General features: G+C 37.5%; 1 protein-coding gene across 1 annotated transcript in view; it reads left to right on the forward strand.

Moving 5' to 3' along the window:
- The window catches only part of LOC148945687 (uncharacterized), a 152,662-nt gene that overhangs the window by 14,962 nt on the left and 118,441 nt on the right, over positions 1 to 19,259 (forward strand). Inside the window, exon 2 of the mRNA XM_089098239.1 lies at positions 9,596 to 9,702. Coding sequence (XP_088954365.1) covers positions 9,660 to 9,702 — 43 coding nt within the window. The 5' untranslated portion in view covers positions 9,596 to 9,659. The remainder of the gene's footprint in view (positions 1 to 9,595; positions 9,703 to 19,259) is intronic.

The raw sequence follows: 19,259 nt of genomic DNA on the forward strand, positions 1-19,259 counted from the left end.
AACCATTTTGCATGTGTCTTCAGAAGCAACAAGGTTGTAAATGTAGTTTCAGGCACCAAAAACACACTTGAAAACTCTGATGGTGAGGACGAGATGTTTCTGCATGAAGTCCCAGAAATAATTAACAAGGAAGAAGCCATAGTTTCCCTCACAATAAACGCCCAGTTGCTAGTTAGCTTCAAAGTTGACACGGGAGCATAAGCAAATAACCTTCCTGTCACGTATTTTGACATCCTATTGCCAAAGCCAGAAATAACCAAGGCTAAGCAGAAGCTTACTTGTTACTGTAGTGGCAGGATTCCCATTCAAGGGAGATTTTGTATGAGCTGTAATTAAAAATAATATAGGCCTTCTAACCAGCAGTTCTACATTAAGGAAACAGACTCTGTTCCCATAATCGGCTTCAGATCAAGCTTGGATCTGAACCTTATTAAAATGATCATGAATTTCAACTCTGCTGCAAGCACTGACAAACCAGTCCGCAAGCTCTGTTTAAGAGGTTATTGAAGAGTTTAATGATGTATTTGAAGGGTTTGGAAATCTGGATGGTTAGTGTCATTTTTATTTAAAGGATAGAACCATTCCTAAGTTTCATCCTGTAAGGAAAATTCTACCTGCTCTATGCGACAAGCTTAAAGCAGAGCTTGATAGAATGGAGAAAGACAGTGTCATTAAGAAAGTGAAAGTTCCTACTGAATGGGTCAACTCCATTGGTGACCATTCAAAAGAAAGGTGACACTCTCCGCCTCTGTATTGACCCTGGGGATCTCAATAAATCCATCAGAAGACCCGACTACCCTATTCCAACGTTAGAAGACTACATCCAACCTTCATGGAGCGAAGTACTTCACAAAGCTAGATTCACGTTCAGGTTACTGGTTGTTGTTGCTTGACAAGGAATCCTCAGACCTAACTGCTGTCAACACTCTTTGGAAGATACCATTTCAAGCATATGCTGTTTGGCATTATATCAGTGCAGGACGAGTTCCAGAGGTGCATTGAGAAAGTTTTTGAAGGTCTTACTGGCTTTATAGGTATCATAGAAGATATGCTAGTTTTTAGTTCAACTCTGGAAGAGCACAAACAGTGTCTTGTTGCTGTCTTAAAGAGGGCTCGAGCAAAATGGGTGAGGTTGAACCTCAGCAAACGTAAATTTGCCGCACGAGAGGTAACATACTTTGGCCACATGATTGGCGAAAAATGAACGTGCCTGGATCCAAAGAAGCTACGTTCAATTAACGCAATGCCTAAACCAGCGAACAAAAAAGAGGTGACCACTCTCTTAGAAATGCGCAAGGATCAACAAAGTGTAAGGATCTTTGTGACGTCTGCAAAGACAAAGACTTTGTTTGGAGAACAAAACATGATGTTGCCTCAAAGGAAATAAAGGGCTCCATGGTGTCGCACCTTTGTTTTTTTCATCATCGAAATATCTCAATTGACCTGACAGTCGATGCCTCGTTACACGGCCTAGGAGCATACATCTCGACGAATGGACAAGCAATAGCGTACGCTTCACGAGCCCTTACACCTACCGAGCAAAGATAATCACAGCTAGAGAAAGAGCTTTACGCCATTGTATTTGGCTGCCAATATTTCCACCACTACATCTATGGAAGGCAAGTCAGTGTATTCTCTGATCATTGCTCTCTCAAAACCATCCTACGACAGCCGTTGCACAAGGCCCCAGCAAGACTACAAAGGATGATGCTCCAGATTCAGCCATACAACTTGAGTTTTACTTACCAACCTGGGGCTCAAATACCAGTCGCTGATGCATTATCAAGGCTCCACCTGTCAGAAGTTGACGAGGCTACACAGAGAGAATTCAAAGCATATGTACACCAAGTCGTCGTTACTTTCGGTGAGTTTCATCAAAATTGTAAGAAATCTGCAACTAGTCTAAAAAGAATCTCCAGCTAATCGCACTTTTAAAAATTATAGAAACTGGCCAGCCATTTTGGCGAAAGCTGTGTCCTAGTCATATACTGCCATTTTGGAGAATCTGACATGAACTGTCCATCAACGATGAATTCATCTTCAAGGGAGATAGGATGGTACCAGCAAGTTTGAGATCCGACACGTCAAAATAGCCAGACGGTGCCCATATAGGGGTAAAGAAGACAAAACAGAGAGCCAGGATGCTCTTCTACTGGCCTTGAGTGAACGCAGACATAGAAAATTTGATTGTCACCTGCTACACATGCCAAGAACATTGCAGGAGTCTACAAAAAGAGCCACTAATCTCCTTACCAATATCAGTTCTCCCATAGTAACAAGTTGCCTGTGACATATTCGCCTGGCATGGAGCTAGCTACCTCCTAATGTTGGACTACAGTAGCTGCTTTTCGAAACTGATCTGTTGCATGACTTAATACCAGCAGAAGTCATTTTGAAACTCAAGTCACTTTTTGCCTGTCATGGCATACCCCAGGTCATAATGCCCGATAATGGTAGCCAATTTGTGTCCAAAGAATTCAAGAGGTTTGCCAGAGACTGGGGATTCGACCTAAAAACTTTGAGCCCAATATACCCCCAGTCAAATGGACTAGGGGAGAAGACTATCCAGACGTGCAAGAGCATCATGACCAAGGCAAGTGAAAATGGATTGGACCCATACCTAGGAATTCTGGAATACCGTAACACCCCGGTTGACAGTTTAGCTGCCCTCTCACAAATGCTCATGAGCCGCCAGCTCCGCTCGAAACTGCCATACATAGACAAGCACTGGGAAAAGAGAGTGGTACAGACTTCTGAATTTTTGGCAAGCAGAGAGACAGCTCATCACAGACAGAAGTCTCAGCATGACCGGATTGCTAGAGAACACCCCAAACTCAGAGGAAGCGACCAGGTTTTCCTCAGGAAACAGCCAGAAGCGCCAGGGAAAAGTGGGAAAATAATGAAAGAGGCAGATGAACCTAGATCGTACTACCTATCATCTAAAGATGATTCAATCCCTCTCCGAAACCGAAGACACTTAACCTAAGCAGCCTCTCGTTGCACGCCTGATGATAGACCTGCCATGGACTACCATACCCCCCCTCCCCCCAGGGCTGTATCAAGGTCACTACAATAAACCCGAGTCGAGTTACTGTTTCCCTGACACTACCACAAGCGTGAGTCTTCACAGATCATTGCAGATTTGCAACGACTGCCACCGAGCCCTGCTTGCCAGCAGATGAACTATCTAGCATAATTCCAGCACAAGCCACAGCTGCTCAGACTATGAGAACCGGCAAAGGGGTGAAGCCACCAGAGAGACTAAACCTATAAAGAATAACCAAGGGACAATGGGTCATTCGTGTCTAGTATTGTTCTGCAAAAATCCATTGGCAGCTGAAGGAAGTGAGCCTATTGCCTCCCGGTGTAGTGTTCTTTTATGTCCTGTAATGAGTGATAAATTGCCAAGTCATTGGCAGTTAGTGGAGTGAGCCTAGCCTCTCCGCGCCTAGAGTTAAAAGGTGCTAATCCTTTTTAAAATAGCTGAAGGAGGATGTAGCATTATGTGATGCCTCCCTCTCATGCTTGTGGTTGTGCACCAGCTTGCTATTATGTCATTGTGCTTATTTGCCTTGATGTGCTTATACTTGCTTTGCTTCGCTTATAGTGTTCATTATTGTAGATGCCTGGGTTTTGAATAAAGATTTATCTACCAAACATTGCACCGTCTAATAATTACTAGACAGTTTGGGGGAGATGTCATCTAAATAACGTAAATGGGGAAGGAGCATGATGCCTTCTGATCACTTTTGAACATGCCCTTAAAGTTTCAATATAATACCCTTAACTGTGTTTGATATATTAGTGATATACCACTTTAACAACAACCTGGTACATAGTTGTTTTTTATTTTGTTCAATATCCCTCCTAAAAATTTCTTGAAAGTCCCTGTTAGTAAAATCCGTTGCAGTTATAGTAGCAAAAGTATTAGTAGCAACCTTACCTTTTTTAAGTTTATTGCCTTTCGGACCTGTTCGGAGATATTACAAATACATCTTTTTTATAACCTATATGCACATAGTGTCTTCTAATTTTTTTTTTTTTTTTAATATTTACCGTTTCTATATAGTTCAAGAACAGATATTCTGTTATAATTGTCAAACTTTTTTACTATTTTAAACAAAATGGGTTTTCAGTATCCAAGTAAGGAGCGACCCAGCTCAATAGTAACTGAAACTCTAAAAAACGGAATTTTGGTACCAATAGATACATCAAAAGATTCCGATTTTAATGCTGATTTCAAATGCATAAGTTTCATCAAAATCAGTCATACCCATTAAAAGTTACGCCCCTGAGAAAATTTGCCTGATTTTCAAAAAAAGGGGGAAACACCCCATAAAATTTATAGACCTTAATGAAAATCACACCATCAGATTCAGCGTATCAGAGAACCCTGCTGTAGAGGTTTCAAGCTTATATCTGCAAAAATGTGGAATTTTGCATTTTTTGCGGGGGTTATGTTGGAGGATCTAGCCATGGGGAAAGGTACATTGCTATAAAGGGGGCACCGGATTTTCAGGCATTATTTAAAAACGATCAGGAATTAAAAAAAAAAACAAGTTTTTCAACTGAAAGTAAGGAGCAACACCAAAACTTAAAACGAACAGAAATTATTACGTATATGATTGGGTTCGCCCCCTAGTCAATACCTCGCTCTTTAAGTCAAAGATTTTTTTTTGTACCTTCATAAGAGCTATTTATTCTAATTAACGGCCTTTGTGATTAAGCGTTAATTTTTAAAGAATTGTAACAAAATTCGAACTTTAGCGTAAAGAACGAGGTATTGACTAGGTTGCGAACCCCCTAATATACATATTAAAAATATATGAATATAGAAGTTCGTTGCGTGTGTTAATTCGTAAGTTACGTATATTTATTACTAACAAAAGCGTTCGTAAATAAAATTAAACAACATTCGAGAAAGCCATTTAACCAAATAAAAGTAGAATTAATATGCAATTTTTTTTAAATTATTGATCTACGGTGAGCCAAAATCAAAACAAGTTTTTTTTAACTGAAAGTAAGGAGCAACATCAGAATTTAAAACGAACAGAAATTATTCCGTATATGAAAGAGGCTGTCCCCTCCTCAACGCTTCGTTCTTTACACTAAAGTTTTTTATTGTTTAAAAAAATGGAATTGTGAGAAAGAGTCAAACTTTAGCGTAAGGAGCGAAACGTTGAGAAGGGGACTGCCCCTTTCATTGACGGAATAATTTCTGTTCGTTTTGAGTTTTGATGTCGCTCCTTACTTTCAGTTAAAATTTTTTTTTTTTTTTTATTTAATATATCTGTTCAGAGGGGTATCTAAAAAGGACAAGAGATGGTTACCATCTGATTACTCTTCAACATTCGTCTCAACATGCCCTGAAAGTATTGACTTAATCCTTCAGCCTATCCTAATATATTGCTGATATGCCCTTTTGACAATTTTCCTGGATATGGTATGTTTTGATTTTGTTTGACATATCCCTTCATATTTCCCCTCATTATTCTACGACCTTTTGAGACCCAAAATCAAACTTTTTATTTTTTCCAATAAGGAGCCTTATATATAAATAATGGACAACATAAATACCTTACTCCCTTGTTCCAGGAGTGTGGAGATTATGTCATTTTCCTGGCATGGGATTTACTAGCCAAAATGTTTTTTTTCGCGGGGGAGGGGGGGGGGGTCAGGGGATTTTGCTGACTGGCTGGTCATTTTTACTGACTCTTTTAGGTCAATAATTAGCATAATGTCAATTTGAATACAAAACTTGAGAGCATAGTTCAGCCCAAAGAATCTTATATCCTGAAAAAGATTCAGTTCAGTTTCTCATAAGAAGCATGTGTACAACTAGTTGGTGATCTAGTGAAGAAAGGATTAGTTTAATAGAAATAAAGCAATAATATGAGTTGTATACAAACATACCTCAGATTGAGAAATTGACAGTTTCAATTAAAATACACAGGGTAAACACAGAATGAGGAAAATGCTACTACAAAACTTCAGTTACACAAGTAAAACGTCTTGTTTGGCAGTCTCAAACCACATCATAACAAGGTGATCAAAAGGGTCATTATCTATTGTTATACCCAAATGTGTCATGACCTTTTTCAGTTTGCTGAAACTTCTTTTCACCATTGCCAGAGTTGGTGGTTCCGTTGCAATTCACTGGTAAACAGGCCAGAGAGTCATGAATATCGATTTAACTGCATAAATTTCATGGAATAGCATCTCAAAGATGGTCCAATCTATGACTTTATAACTTTCAACTTCAGTCCTGACCAATGGCTCTAGCTTGAGTTCTGCAAGATCTAGGTTTTTTTCCAGAAAATCTTTGTGGCCCTGGAAAGACTTTCATAGCTCTAGTCCATTTTGCCAGAAATACTTTGGTATGCTGGCTCCAGAAAAGAAGAGTTATCATGGATTGCACCATCCCAGCCATTCATTGGGGCTCTGAGAACGCTGCAGAGTTCCTTGGCATAGAACAATTTCCAGTCATTCAGCAGGACAGCTCCAGGTTCTGAAATTGTTTCTGAATAATAAGCAAGTAGATGCATAGGATGTTGTTTATGTTGGAACTTGTCTTTGGCTAGTGAACCAACTTTTTTCCACTGCTGCTTTTAATGCCTCGATTTCCCTTTCTATCTGATCAGTCTTGGAGGAGAGAATATAAGATGTAGCTTATCTCCTTGAGTCTTGCTTTTGCAGTCACCAGATCAAGCTTTTCAGTATGAAGTTTTTTTTGTAAGAATCCATCTTAAACAGGAATTGGCATATGAACATAAGAATCAGAACAAAATCGAAGCAGGTAATGTGATTATGCAGAAGTTAGACTTTTTCTTTTATTATTTTGGCTTTGTTCTGTTCTATTAGCTCTTTGAGAAGTTTAACAATAATGACAAAGCTGGTCCACAACGCTGTCAACTCTCACCTGGATGTCCATCTTGTCATTGGCAGATTCTTAACCTTCAGTGTTGATTCAGCTCCCTCAACTGCTCGTTCCTAAGCAATGACTCCTTTCATTTAACCCATAAAGAAGACGTATAGGTCCTGTAGGAGTTCAAATATTTTTTGGACTATGGAGGTATTGCTGAAGGGGTGTTCCACAGTGAGATTCTCTCTATGAGCCATGGATCAAATTTAGTTTACTCGTCTTCCCAGTTCAGCTCATATGTGTTCTTTGACACCCTGTTTAATACAAGACATATTGCTTGCATAATCGCTGCTTTGAAACAAGCACCTCCCAGCTTATGCCTTCCTTTTCTAAGACTTCTAGATTTTTTTGGCACTAATGTGCAGCTAATTTGATTGTTTTTGTTGCATATGTGGCATACAACCTGCTCAGCTGCTAAAATCTTCATTGTTTTGGAGAAAAACAGCATTGAACCATTTGCACTAGACTTTGATGAAGACAGTCACGCACCCTGACACTTTATTTTTACTAAATTTATTCTTAAACTTGATATGTCTAATACCTTTCTCCTTAATCTATCCTTTTGCACTTGAGATCAATCATCCAACTAATGTAATCTGTGAATTTTGAAACTGACATTCGGTTCCCTTGGATGGGTGTTGCTCTCTTCACCATCCACAACTCGAAATCTACTAACCACCTAACCTGTTGTAAAACGTGACTGCGTCCTTAACGTCTTTAACGCCTTGCATGTAACTGGTACTAGTTTTTACTAAATTAGGTCTTTTCCCATTCTTTATGGTCAGTAAAACTGGCGCATTTGCCAACTGAGATTGGAATTTTTGAAGATGTCAGTATTCTTGTCAGTATTTTCCTTTTCTTCTTTTAACCTAATCAAAAATTGTGGCGTCATTAATAAATTTCGGGCAGCCGTTGCTAAAACCGCTGTATTTAACAGCCAAGATTGAGATTTTGGTTCTTTATTTAATCAAAATAGAAAATAGTGGTGCTGTCTGTAAGATCACTGCGCGAGTTGGTACAACCGCTCCATTTCCCAACCAAGATCAAAATTACAAGACGCGTCATGCCAGTATTTGCATGTTCCTTTTTTAATCAAATCGACAATTTTGGGACCATCCATAAAGGTCCAACACAAGTTGTTAAAACCGCTGCATTTACCAACCTAAATTGAGACTTCATTAGTTGTCATATCAGTATCTTCTTGTTCTTTAACCAAATCGAAAACGGTGATGCCATCCACAAAATCACTACACAAGTCGGTAAAATTGCTGAATTTACCGGCCAAGATTGCGATTTCGGCTTATGTCATGTCATTATTTTCATGCTCTTTATTTAACCAAATAGAAAATTGTTACTCCAACAGTAAAATCACGGGAGCAGTCTGTAAACTCCTTTGTTTACCATCCAAGTTCCAGATTTATGTAGATGTCATGTCAGTGTTTTCATGGTCTTTATTTATCTGGACTTACGCTTTGCAAATTTACACTTTTTTATGGTTCGAGCCACAAGACTTTTTTTTACCAAGTAGCCAAGAACATTTTTGGGAGAGGGGGTGCCCCATTTGGGGAAGGAGGACTTCCCTGATCCCTGGAAGCATTGTTGTTTGAGCTTCAGAATATTTCGGACAAATAAATCGGACAAATTTCGGACAAATGTCTTTGTAAGCGAGAGAGCAGCTAAAATGGGTATAGGAGGGGAGCTGTTTTCTCTCCAACCACTTCAACATCTCCCTCAAAATTCCTTGAAAGTTTCAAATTAATAGTCTCATCCATTCTTAAAATACCGTATTGCAGATACGCCATTTTTATACACTAGATGCACGTAGTATCTTTTGATTTAGTTCAACTACAAATTAACATTTCCCAAAATTTCATCTTAATACCTTCACCCTTTCTGGACACCCCATGAATCAAACATGCCCCTTTTTTGCGTGAACAAACCCTGAATGTAAACACAGGGTACATTGTATAATTCACAAACTTTTGACTATTTTGAACAAAATAACTTTCAAAATTTTCGGTCAATGTGGAGAGATAGAGACACCTCGAAGTGCAAGGGGGTCAGGTTGTCCTCCAACCATTCTTCAACATCTTTCTCAATATGCCCTGTATATTCGAACTTAGTGCCCTAAACCAGTCCTTAGATATATCTAAAAGATCATTTTGACAACCAGAATGGACATAGCATATTTTAATTTTGTTTACCATCCTTCTCCAAAAATTTCCCTGGTTTTATCTTAATAGCCTTTTTACCAACATTCACCTTAAAGCCTTTTTGGAAACCATAGATCAATGATGCCCAATTTTCCGATTAAAAAAGATCCTAATATGTAAGCAATGGGCATCTTAAAATAAATTACAAAAATTGTCCTAGGGGTTGTAGGAGGTTAAGTCAACCGTATGAGCTGAGTTATTTAAACATTGGACTATTTTAAAGAAAAAGGCTACATAAAGTTTTTGATCAGATGTCTTTTTGGGGAAAAGGGCATGGGAGGGAGACAGATTGCCTTCTAATCATTTTTGTCTCTTAAAAAGGGCACTAGAACGTTCAATCTCCTTTCCGTTTTAAGCTATGATACTCTATAACTATTACCATGTAATTATGGTAAATACCATACCATATAATTATGGCATATAGTACCATATAATAATTCATCAATTATTTTGATTCTAGAGATGTCTAACTACCTGGAAAAGTCAAAAGAGACTGACCGCATATTTGAATTAATTGGTTAAACATGGAAACACCCATGCTGTTAGGCATCACTGCTGATAAGCAAGGTAATTGTTATTTTGGATGGTTGAGCCAATTTGCTGCTTATTTCTGCTACTTTTCCTTGACAATTAGGGCAGTTGTTCCCATTTCCCACATATTTCTTCTACTTTACATCGAAAAATAAATTAAAGAAGCTATTAAACCTAACTATTACTAATTAAAAAAAAACTTTCTATAAAAAAATTCAAACTACAGCCTTGGTAATCAAGTGTGGAATTTGATAGATGATTAACCTCAAATTAAGTACATATAACTTTTTTTAACTTTTGTTTTTGAATCTTTTTTGCTTTAAAACAAAAATTGGGATGTTGCAGAAATTTCAGAAGCATTTAAAAAAAGCATAAATGTTTAAAGTATGTCCAGCACCTCAGTTTTTGTCAAACCTTTTGCATGTTTTCTTTATAAAGCTTGTTTCTTTCTGAAGTCGCCCCTTCGCAAAACTCCCCGACTCTTTACTAAAGTATCAAGGTATTGTAGATACTAGTTATACTCTTAATAAAGTTTGTTTTATGTTTTTACCAAAAATGGATTGGACCTTCTGTTCCTTTCTTTTTCATTGTACTCCTTTTTTCTAATAAAATTAACAATAGTGACAGACGCAAACCTCGTGGCTCTTTACGCATGGTTTCTTTAATAACGGATTGGATATCTTAGGATTTTGATTTTCCAACCTTTTAGCTGTGGCAAAGTCTACTTAAAAACGGCACTAAAAATTGCCATTTCTGTTCAGACCATTTTTTCACCCAATATTTCAAACCTGCAGTTTTGACACAATCGTCAAAGAAAGAAAAAAAACAAAAAACAAAAACAGGACATACATCTGTGCAAACTGATTTTCTTTGCTATTCTATTTGCTTTGCTATTGCTTTGCGATTTTGCTTTGCTATTTGCTATTGCTATTGCTTTGGTATATACTGATTTGCTTTGCTATTGGAGGTGCTTTGCTATTGCTTTGCTATTTTGCTTTGCTATTTGCTATTGCTTTGCTATTGCTATTTGCTATTGCTTTGCTATTGCTATTGCTTTCCTATATACTGATTTGCTTTGCTATTGGAGGTGCTTTGCTATTGCTTTGCTATTGCTATTGCTTTGTTATATACTGATTTGCTTTGCTATTGGAGGTGCTTTGCTATTGCTTTGCTATTTTGCTTTGCTATTTGCTATTGCTTTGCTATATACTGATATGCTTTGCTATTGGAGGTGCTTTGCTATTGCTTTGCTATTTTGCTTTGCTATTTGCTATTGCTTTGCTATTGCTATTGCTTTGCTATATACTGATTTGCTTTGCTATTGGAGGTGCTTTGCTATTGCTTTGCTATTTTGCTTTGCTATTGGAGGTGCTTTGCTATTGCTTTGCTATTTTGCTTTGCTATTTGCTATTGCTTTGCTATTGCTATTGCTTTGCTATATACTGATTTGCTTTGCTATTGGAGGTGAAGCCTCCAAGTCACCAGTTTAGGTTTTCTTATTGGAATACTTCCAACAACATGCTGTTCATCTTGATTTGACTTTAGAGGGGGTTTTCAGCCTTTTGTTATAGTCTAAAAATTATCTAAATGATTGCAAGCTTTAATTCCATACTTGGGATATTTGAATCACCTTGAATAAAAAAAGGGTTCTCACTGGAAAGTTTTGTTGAAAATGAACCTAAAATTTTGTATACTGTTTCCTGAGGTTTGCTCTACTTGGTTTCAGCTAAAGGTCCAATCCTGAAACATAAGAAGAGGATATATCACCTAAGACGTCTATCAGATAAACTATTCAATGAGTCTATTAAAGGAATCTGGCTCATTAGAAAAAGAGTCCAGTTAGTTAGCAAAAGCTTATAAATCGCCAAAAAAGAAAACAATAAATTACAAGATACAAACTTTCTTATTTTTGCAGGTGGTGGAAGGGAGATGACTGCAAGTCTCTAGTATATGATTTTCAAGAAGGATGGTTTCAATTGCGTAGTTTTATTTCCGTTTGATGTGAATTCTTTGGCAGGCTCTTCTTAAAACGTCTAAAAAATTTGTTTCAATCTCTAGAAATTAGTATGATACTAAATTTGACAAAGCTGTTATAACTCATAGTCACAACATTTGAACAATGATCAAGCTGAATTTTTAACGTGATATTGGATTTCGGCTGTAGTCAAGGAATATATAATGGTTGAAAATAACAATTTTGAACTAAACAATTGAGCAATATAGGGTAACTTCCAAGTTTTTACTGTCGATTTCAACACCCCTGTAATCTTGACGCGCTCCTTTAATGCTGGAAAAGAAACAAACTCATCAGTAGTGAGGGGGGGGGGGTTCAGTTTCAAGCGGTTAGGTACCCCCGCAATACAAGCGGTCAGGAGTCCCCGCAATACAGGCGGTCATGTATCCTGCAATACAAGCGGATCCCTAGATTCCCATGACATCCCCTAGTTTTAAACGATCAGCCAGCAGGTGTTTGTTACGCCATAGGGAAACTAAGAGACGCAGGTGCATGTTTTATTATAGGGATTTTTTTCAAAGAGATGCCAATGTTACGTCATAGGGAATGTTTAGTTATGCAAATGTTACGTAATAGGACGTCTTATAGACCGTTAACCAAGCGAGGGGAGTCCCGCTTGTATCTGAGGAGTATCACATGTGGCTGTTCTGTAATAACAGTGCACACGTGAGTGACATGAAGACAGCGGTCACGTGCGGGTGTTAGGTAATGGCAGCGCAAACGTGGGATGTTACGTAATGACCTCGCACGTATGGGATGTTACATAATACTTTAAGAAATTTTTTCTTCAGGATTTTTTTTCTTTCAAGGTGTTTTTTTCCTAGACAATTAATCGAGAATTTTTTTCAAGACATTTTGAGACAATTTTTTCCAATACGTTTTTCAAGACATTTCGAGACCTTTTTTCAAGATTTCTTTGGTTGTTATGTAATGGAGAATGTTTACCAGTATTAAGGATGAGACATTCGAACGTGACATGTTTCCTCAGGCCCCATGGGGGGTCCCCGCTTTTAACTATGTAGGAAACACGTGGGATATTATGTAATACTCTTGTGATTACGTTTTCCTTTCAATGTGATTTTCTCAAGGAACCTTTATATTCTAATGATTTTCGCGCCCATTAGGACTCGAAAGGACCATTTCCGGCCAATGGATCTGTTCCTTATTTATCTGCACTGTGAAACCCATTCCAATATTCTGTTTCGGCTAATACATGGTAATAAATAACCAGTTCCACGCACTAAGAATGTCCCTGTTCTATTTACTGGCTCGATATAATGATTTCCAACCCTTTAAATATGTCAGGACAAAAGTATACCAATCCTATTGATTTTTGGTCCATTAGATGCACCTATCTGTTACAGTGTTATTGATTTTGTAATATAATCGAGACAGGTTAAGCTACATAGCTTGTGTTACGTAGCGTTGTTTTTATATATTCCATTACATAAATGATTACGTATTGAAGATTTGTCACGGAAAAAGAAATTTAAAAAAAACACAGGCTCTTTTAAATAAAAGCTTTATTAATAAAAAAAAATTACAAGCGCTATTAAATGACAGGAAAAACAGTTAAAACTTAAAAAATCAAAACATTTTACGAGAAAAAATCTGATAAAGGATAAAACATAAGCAAAAACAAACTTGAATGAAAGAAAGGTGGAGGACCCTAGCACCCAATTCAACCAGGGCCCTAGTTCAACCGGGACCCAAGCATCTCATTTAACCTGGGCCCGTGCGAGCAATTCCAAGGGGGGCTTTACCTAACCACTGGAGGACCCTAGCAACCAATTCAAACGGGGCCCATGTAACCAATTCAACTGGGTCCCTTGCGAGCAACTCCAACGGGGGCCCCTAACCACCGGAGGACCCTAGCAACGAATTCAACCGGGGGCCGAAGCATCCAGTTCAGCCAGGGGCCCTAGCGAGTAATTTCAACGGGAGACCTAACCTAACCGCCGTAGGACCCTAGCAACCAATTCAACCGGGGTCTAAACATCCAATTCAACCAGGTCCCCTAGCGAGCAATTTCAATGGGGGTCCCTAACCTAACCACCGGAGGACCAAACGTCCAATTCAACCTTTGGCTCTAGCGAGCAATTCCAACGGGGGGCCCTAACCTAACAACCGGAGGATCCTAGCAACTAATTCAATGGGGGGCCCAAGCTTACAATTCAACGGGGAACCCTAGTGAGAAATTCCAACGGGAGCCCTAACCTAACCACTGGAGGACCCCAATAACAGATTCAACCGGGGCCCAAGCATCCAGTTCAACCGGGGCTCTAGTGAGCAATTCCAATAGGGTCCTTAACATAACCACTGGGGCCCTCTAGCATCCAATTCAACCGGGACCCCTAGCGAGCAATTCCATTGGGGGCCTAAAAACCAATTCCAGCGGAGCCTCTAGCAACCTTTACCATCGGAGGAAGGGGCTTAATAAGCAATTCCACCGGAGCTCCTAGCATTCAATCCCATCGGGGGCCCCCCTAACATCCAATTTCATTTGGGCCCTAGAAACCAATTCCAATGAGACTCTAGTGAGCAATCCCAGGGGGGGGGGGGGCTAGAAACCATTTCCAGAGGGGGAGGGTCGCTATTAGACATAAATTTTAACCTTACTAAGAGTTATTAATGAAGGGTCTTAATGAAAATCCCTAATTTTTTTGACAAGATATTAGATTTTAGTCCCCCTACCACTGAAAAAATCTTTTAACACATCCCATCTTAACTTATACATGATTTTGTTGATGGAACTTGTTGCGTGCTGATTTTTGTTCATGGAACTTGTTGCGTGCTGATTTTTATTCATGACACTTGTTACATGTTCTTTTTTTTCTTTGTTAAACTTGTACATTGTTTTTCTCTTCGTAAAACTTGTACATTAATTTTTCTCATCGTGTAACTTATTTTGTTCATGGAACTTGTCGCGTGCTTGTTTTTATTCTTGGAACATGTTGCGTGCTGATTTTTGTCGTAAAACTTCTTGCAGGTTGATCTTTTCTCTTCGTGAAAATTTTACGTTGATTTTTCTCCTTGTAAAACTGATTTTGTTTTTGGAACTTATTACATGCTGATTTTTGTTCGTGAACTTGTTGCATGGTGATTTTTATTCGTGAAATTCGTTACATGTTGATTTTTCTCTTCGTGAAACTTGTACATTGATTTTTCTCCTCGTGAAACTGATTTTGCTAATGGAATTTTGGAACTGGAACTGGAACTTTGGAAATGGAATGGAACTTCAATTTTTTGTTCGCGGAACTTGTTGCGGGCTGATTTTTCTTCATGAAACATGTTACCTGTTGATTTTTCTCTTCGTGAAACCTTATATATTGATTTTTATCTACATGAAATTGTTTTTGTTCATGGAACTTGTTGCGTGCTAATTTTTTTTTGTTCGTGAAACTTGTTGCATGTTGTTTTTTTCTTCGTGAAATTTGTATGTTGATTTTTCAACTCGTGAAACTGATTTTGTTCATGGAACTTGTTGCGTGCTGATTTTGCTCGTGAAACTTTTTGGATGCTGTTTTTTATATATCTTTGTGAAACTTATACATTTATTTTTTTTCTCCTCGTGAAACGGATTTTGTTCATAGAACTTATTGCGTGCTAATTTTTATTCGTGGAACTTATTGCATGTTGATTTTTGTTCGTGAAACTTGTTGTATGTGAATTTTTCTCTTCGTGAAACTTATACATTGAGTTTTATCATCGTGAAATTTATTTTGTTTATGGAACTTGCCGCATGCTTCATTTTATTCGTGGAACTTGTTGCGTGCTGATTTTTGTTTTTTAAAACTTCTTTTTTTTTCTCCCGCGAAGCTTGTACATTGATTTTTCTCCTCGTGAAACTGATTTTGTTCATGGAACTTGATGCGTGCTGATTTTTTTTCGTGGAATTTGTTGCATGCTAATTTTGTTTCGTGAAACTTATTACATGTGAATTTTTCTCTTCGTGAAACTTGTACATTGGGTTTTCTCATTATGAAACAAGTTTTGTTCGTGGAACTTGTTGCGTACTGATTTTTTGTTCGTGAAACTTGTTGCATGTTGTTTTTTTTCTCGTTGTGAAACTTGCACATTGATTTTTTTTTCTCCTCGCGAAATTGATTTTGTTCATGGAACTTGTTGCGGGCTGATTTTTTGTTCGTGGAACTTGTTGCATGCTGATTTTTTCTTCGGGAAACTTATAAATTGATTTTTCTCATCGTGAAAGTTATTTTATTCATGGAACTTGTCTCGTGCTGATTTTTATTCTTGGAACTTATTGCATGTTGTTTTTCCTCTTTTGTGAAACTTGTACATTGTTTTTTTTCTCCTTGTGAAACTGATTTTGTTCATGGAACTTATAGTGTGCTGATTTTTGTTCCTGGAACTTGGTGCTTCTGATTTTTGTTCGTGAAAATTGTTGCATGTTGATTTTTCTCTTCGTGAAAGTTGTATATTGATTTTTCTCTCTTGTGAAACTTATTTTTTTCATGGAACCTGTTACGTGCTGATTTTTGTTCGTGGAACTGGTTGCATGCTGATTTTTGTTCGTGAAACTTGTTACTTGTTGATTTTTCTCGTCTTGAAACTTGTAGATTGATTTGTCTCCTCGTGAAACTGATTTTCTTCATGGAACTTTATGCGCGCTGAATTTTTTTTCCATGAAACTTGTTTCGTGCTTATTTTTGTTCGTGAAATTGGTTACATGTTGATTTTTCTCTTCATGAAACTCATACATTGATTTTCTTCATTGTGAAACCGGTTTGGTTCATGGAACTTGTTGCTTGCTCATTTTTGTTCCGAAAACTTGCTTTTTGCTTGTTGTTTTTTTTTCGTGAAGCTTGTACATTAATTTTTTTTTCTCCCTGCGAAACTGATTTTGCTCATGGAACTTGTTGTGCGCTGATTTATGTTCGTGGAACTTGCTGCGTGCTGATTTTGTTCGTGAAACTTGTTGCGTGTTGATTTTTCTCTTCGTGAAAATTTTGCTTTGATTTTTCTCCTCGTGTAACTCATTTTGTTCATGGAACTTGTTAGATGCTGATTTTTGCTCGTGGAAATTTTTGCAAGTTGTTTTTTATCTTTATGAAACTTGTACATTGATTTTTATTGTCCTCGTGAAACTTATTTTGTTCATGGAACTTATAGTGTGCTGATTCTTGTTCGTGGAACTTGGTGCTTGCTTTTTTTTGTGCGTGAAACTTGTTGCTTATTGATTTTTCTCTTCGTGAAACTTGTATAATGATTTTTCTCCTTGTAAAATCTATTTTGTTCATGGAACCTGTTGCGTGCTGAATTTTGTTCGTGAAACTTGTTCTATATTGATTTTTCTCGTCGTGAAACTTGTACATTGATTTTCTCCTCATGAAACTGATTTTCTTCATGGAACTTGATGCGTGCTGATTTTTCATAGAACTTGTTTTGTGAAGATTTTTGTTCGTGAAATTTGTTACGTGTTGATTATTCTCTTCGTGAAACTCGTGCATTGATTTTGTTCACTCTGAAACTGGTTTTGTTCGTGGAACTTGTTGTGTGCTCATTTTTGTTTCTGAAACTTATTGTTTGTTGTTTTTCTTTTCGTGAAACTTGTACATTAATTTTGTTTTCTCCATGCGAAACTGATTTTTCTCATGGAACTTGTTGCGGGCTGATTTATGTTCATGGAATTTGTTGCGTGCTGATTTTTTGTTCGTGAAACTTTTTGCATGCTGTTTTTTTCTCCTCATGAAACATGTGCATTGATTTTTTTTCTCGTCGTGAAACTGATTTTATTCATGGAACTTATTGCTTGCTTATTTTTGTTCGTGGAACTTGTTGCGTGGTGATTTCTGTTTGTGAAACTTGTTGCATGTTGATTTTTCTCTTCACGAAACTTGTACATTTCTCTTTCTCCTCATGAAACTGATTTTGTTCAAGGAACTTGTTGCGTGCTGATTTTCGGTCGTGGAACTTGTTGCATACTGATTTATGTTTAAGAAACTTGTTGCTTGTTCATTTTTCCCCTTGGTGAAACATGTACATTGATTTTTATCCTCGTGAAACTGATTTTGCTCATGGAACTTGTTGTGTGCTGATTTTCGGTCATTGAACTTGTTGCATGCTGAATTTTGTTCGGGAAACTTGTTACTTAATGATTTTTCTCTTCGTGAAACTTGTGCATTGATTTTTCTCCTCGTGAAACTGATTTTCTTCATGGAACTTGTTGTATGCTGATGCTTGTTGCGTGCTGATTTTTGTTCGTGAAACTTGTTACTTGTGCATTCATCTCTTCATCGAACTTATACATTGATTTTTTATCAATATGAAATTGATTTTGTTAATGGAACTTGTTGCGTGCTTATTTTTTGTTCGTCAAACTTGTAGCTTGATGATTTTTCTCTTCGTGAAACTTGAACATTGATTTTTCTCCTCGTGAAACTGATTTTGTTCTTGAAACTTGTTGCATGCTTATTTTTCTTCGTAGAACTTGTTGTGTGCTGATTTTTGATTCTGAAATTTGTTGCATGTTGATTTTTCTCTTTGTGAAACTTTTATATTGATTTTTATCGTCGTGAAACTGATTATCTTCATGGATGTTGCTGTATGCTGATTTGTGTCCGTGGAACGTGTTTAGTCCTGATGATGGTTCATGAAATTTGTTACATGTTGATTTTGCTCTCCGTGAAACTTTTACATTGATTTTTTTCCTTGTGAAACTGATTTTGTTCATGGAACTTGTTGCTTGCTGATTTTTTTTTTCGTGAAAGTTAATTTATCATGATATGCTAGTAGGTTAGGTTAGCCTAACATATCCTGTTTAGGTAAGGCTAGGACACATTTAGCTTCTAAGAAGTTTTTTCCATTAATTTTATGTAATTTATGTCTGGTGTAAGGATCAGACGGGAGAACCATGATATCCTATGGTAAAAGAACGAAACGTTACTCGGAAGTCAATGATGAAATTATTTTCTTAGAAATACATTCTAGGCAATCAATTTATTCTTTTTGGGTGCTAACCAACTGGTGTTAAGCGTCACCAGTATCGTGCAATGTTAGTTGCGTAATCGATTTCTCAATTTGAGTTGGATATATAGTAAATGCCATCAGTTATTTGTTTCCGTGCGCCTTTTTGGCATCATTCCAAGAATATGCATACCACAGTGATTTGAGATGCTTGCTGGACAGAAATATTCTTTTGATAGTCTATGAAACTTGTTTCGATCTCCAAAAATCGTAGTGACTACAACCGGCCATGTATCCTTTTTGTAATGTAATGGTCCTTAGCACACCGCTATTCCATTACCTGAGCGCATGAGTTTTGGCCCACACATTCCCTTCCAGGGGGCACCATTGCTCCCTGGAGGGCAAATGGGAGTATCAAATGCTATTAAAATTCGACACTAAAATTTAAAACGAATAGAAATTATTCTGTATATGAAGGCGCACCCTTTCTTAACCCTCTGTTCTTTTTGCTAAGGTTTTATAGTGCTTTGCAAAGAGCAGTTATGACTGAAATATATGTATTCACTGAGTAATTGCAAGTATGCTAATTACACATTGCTATTAGGATATTTCCGCTAAAAATTTTGATTTTTAAGGTACATGCTCATCAATA

This window comes from Artemia sp. Qi Xiang Cuo, chromosome 12 (genome assembly GCF_049724085.1).
Source record: "Artemia sp. Qi Xiang Cuo chromosome 12, ASM4972408v1, whole genome shotgun sequence".
NCBI lineage: Eukaryota > Metazoa > Arthropoda > Branchiopoda > Anostraca > Artemiidae > Artemia > Artemia sp. Qi Xiang Cuo.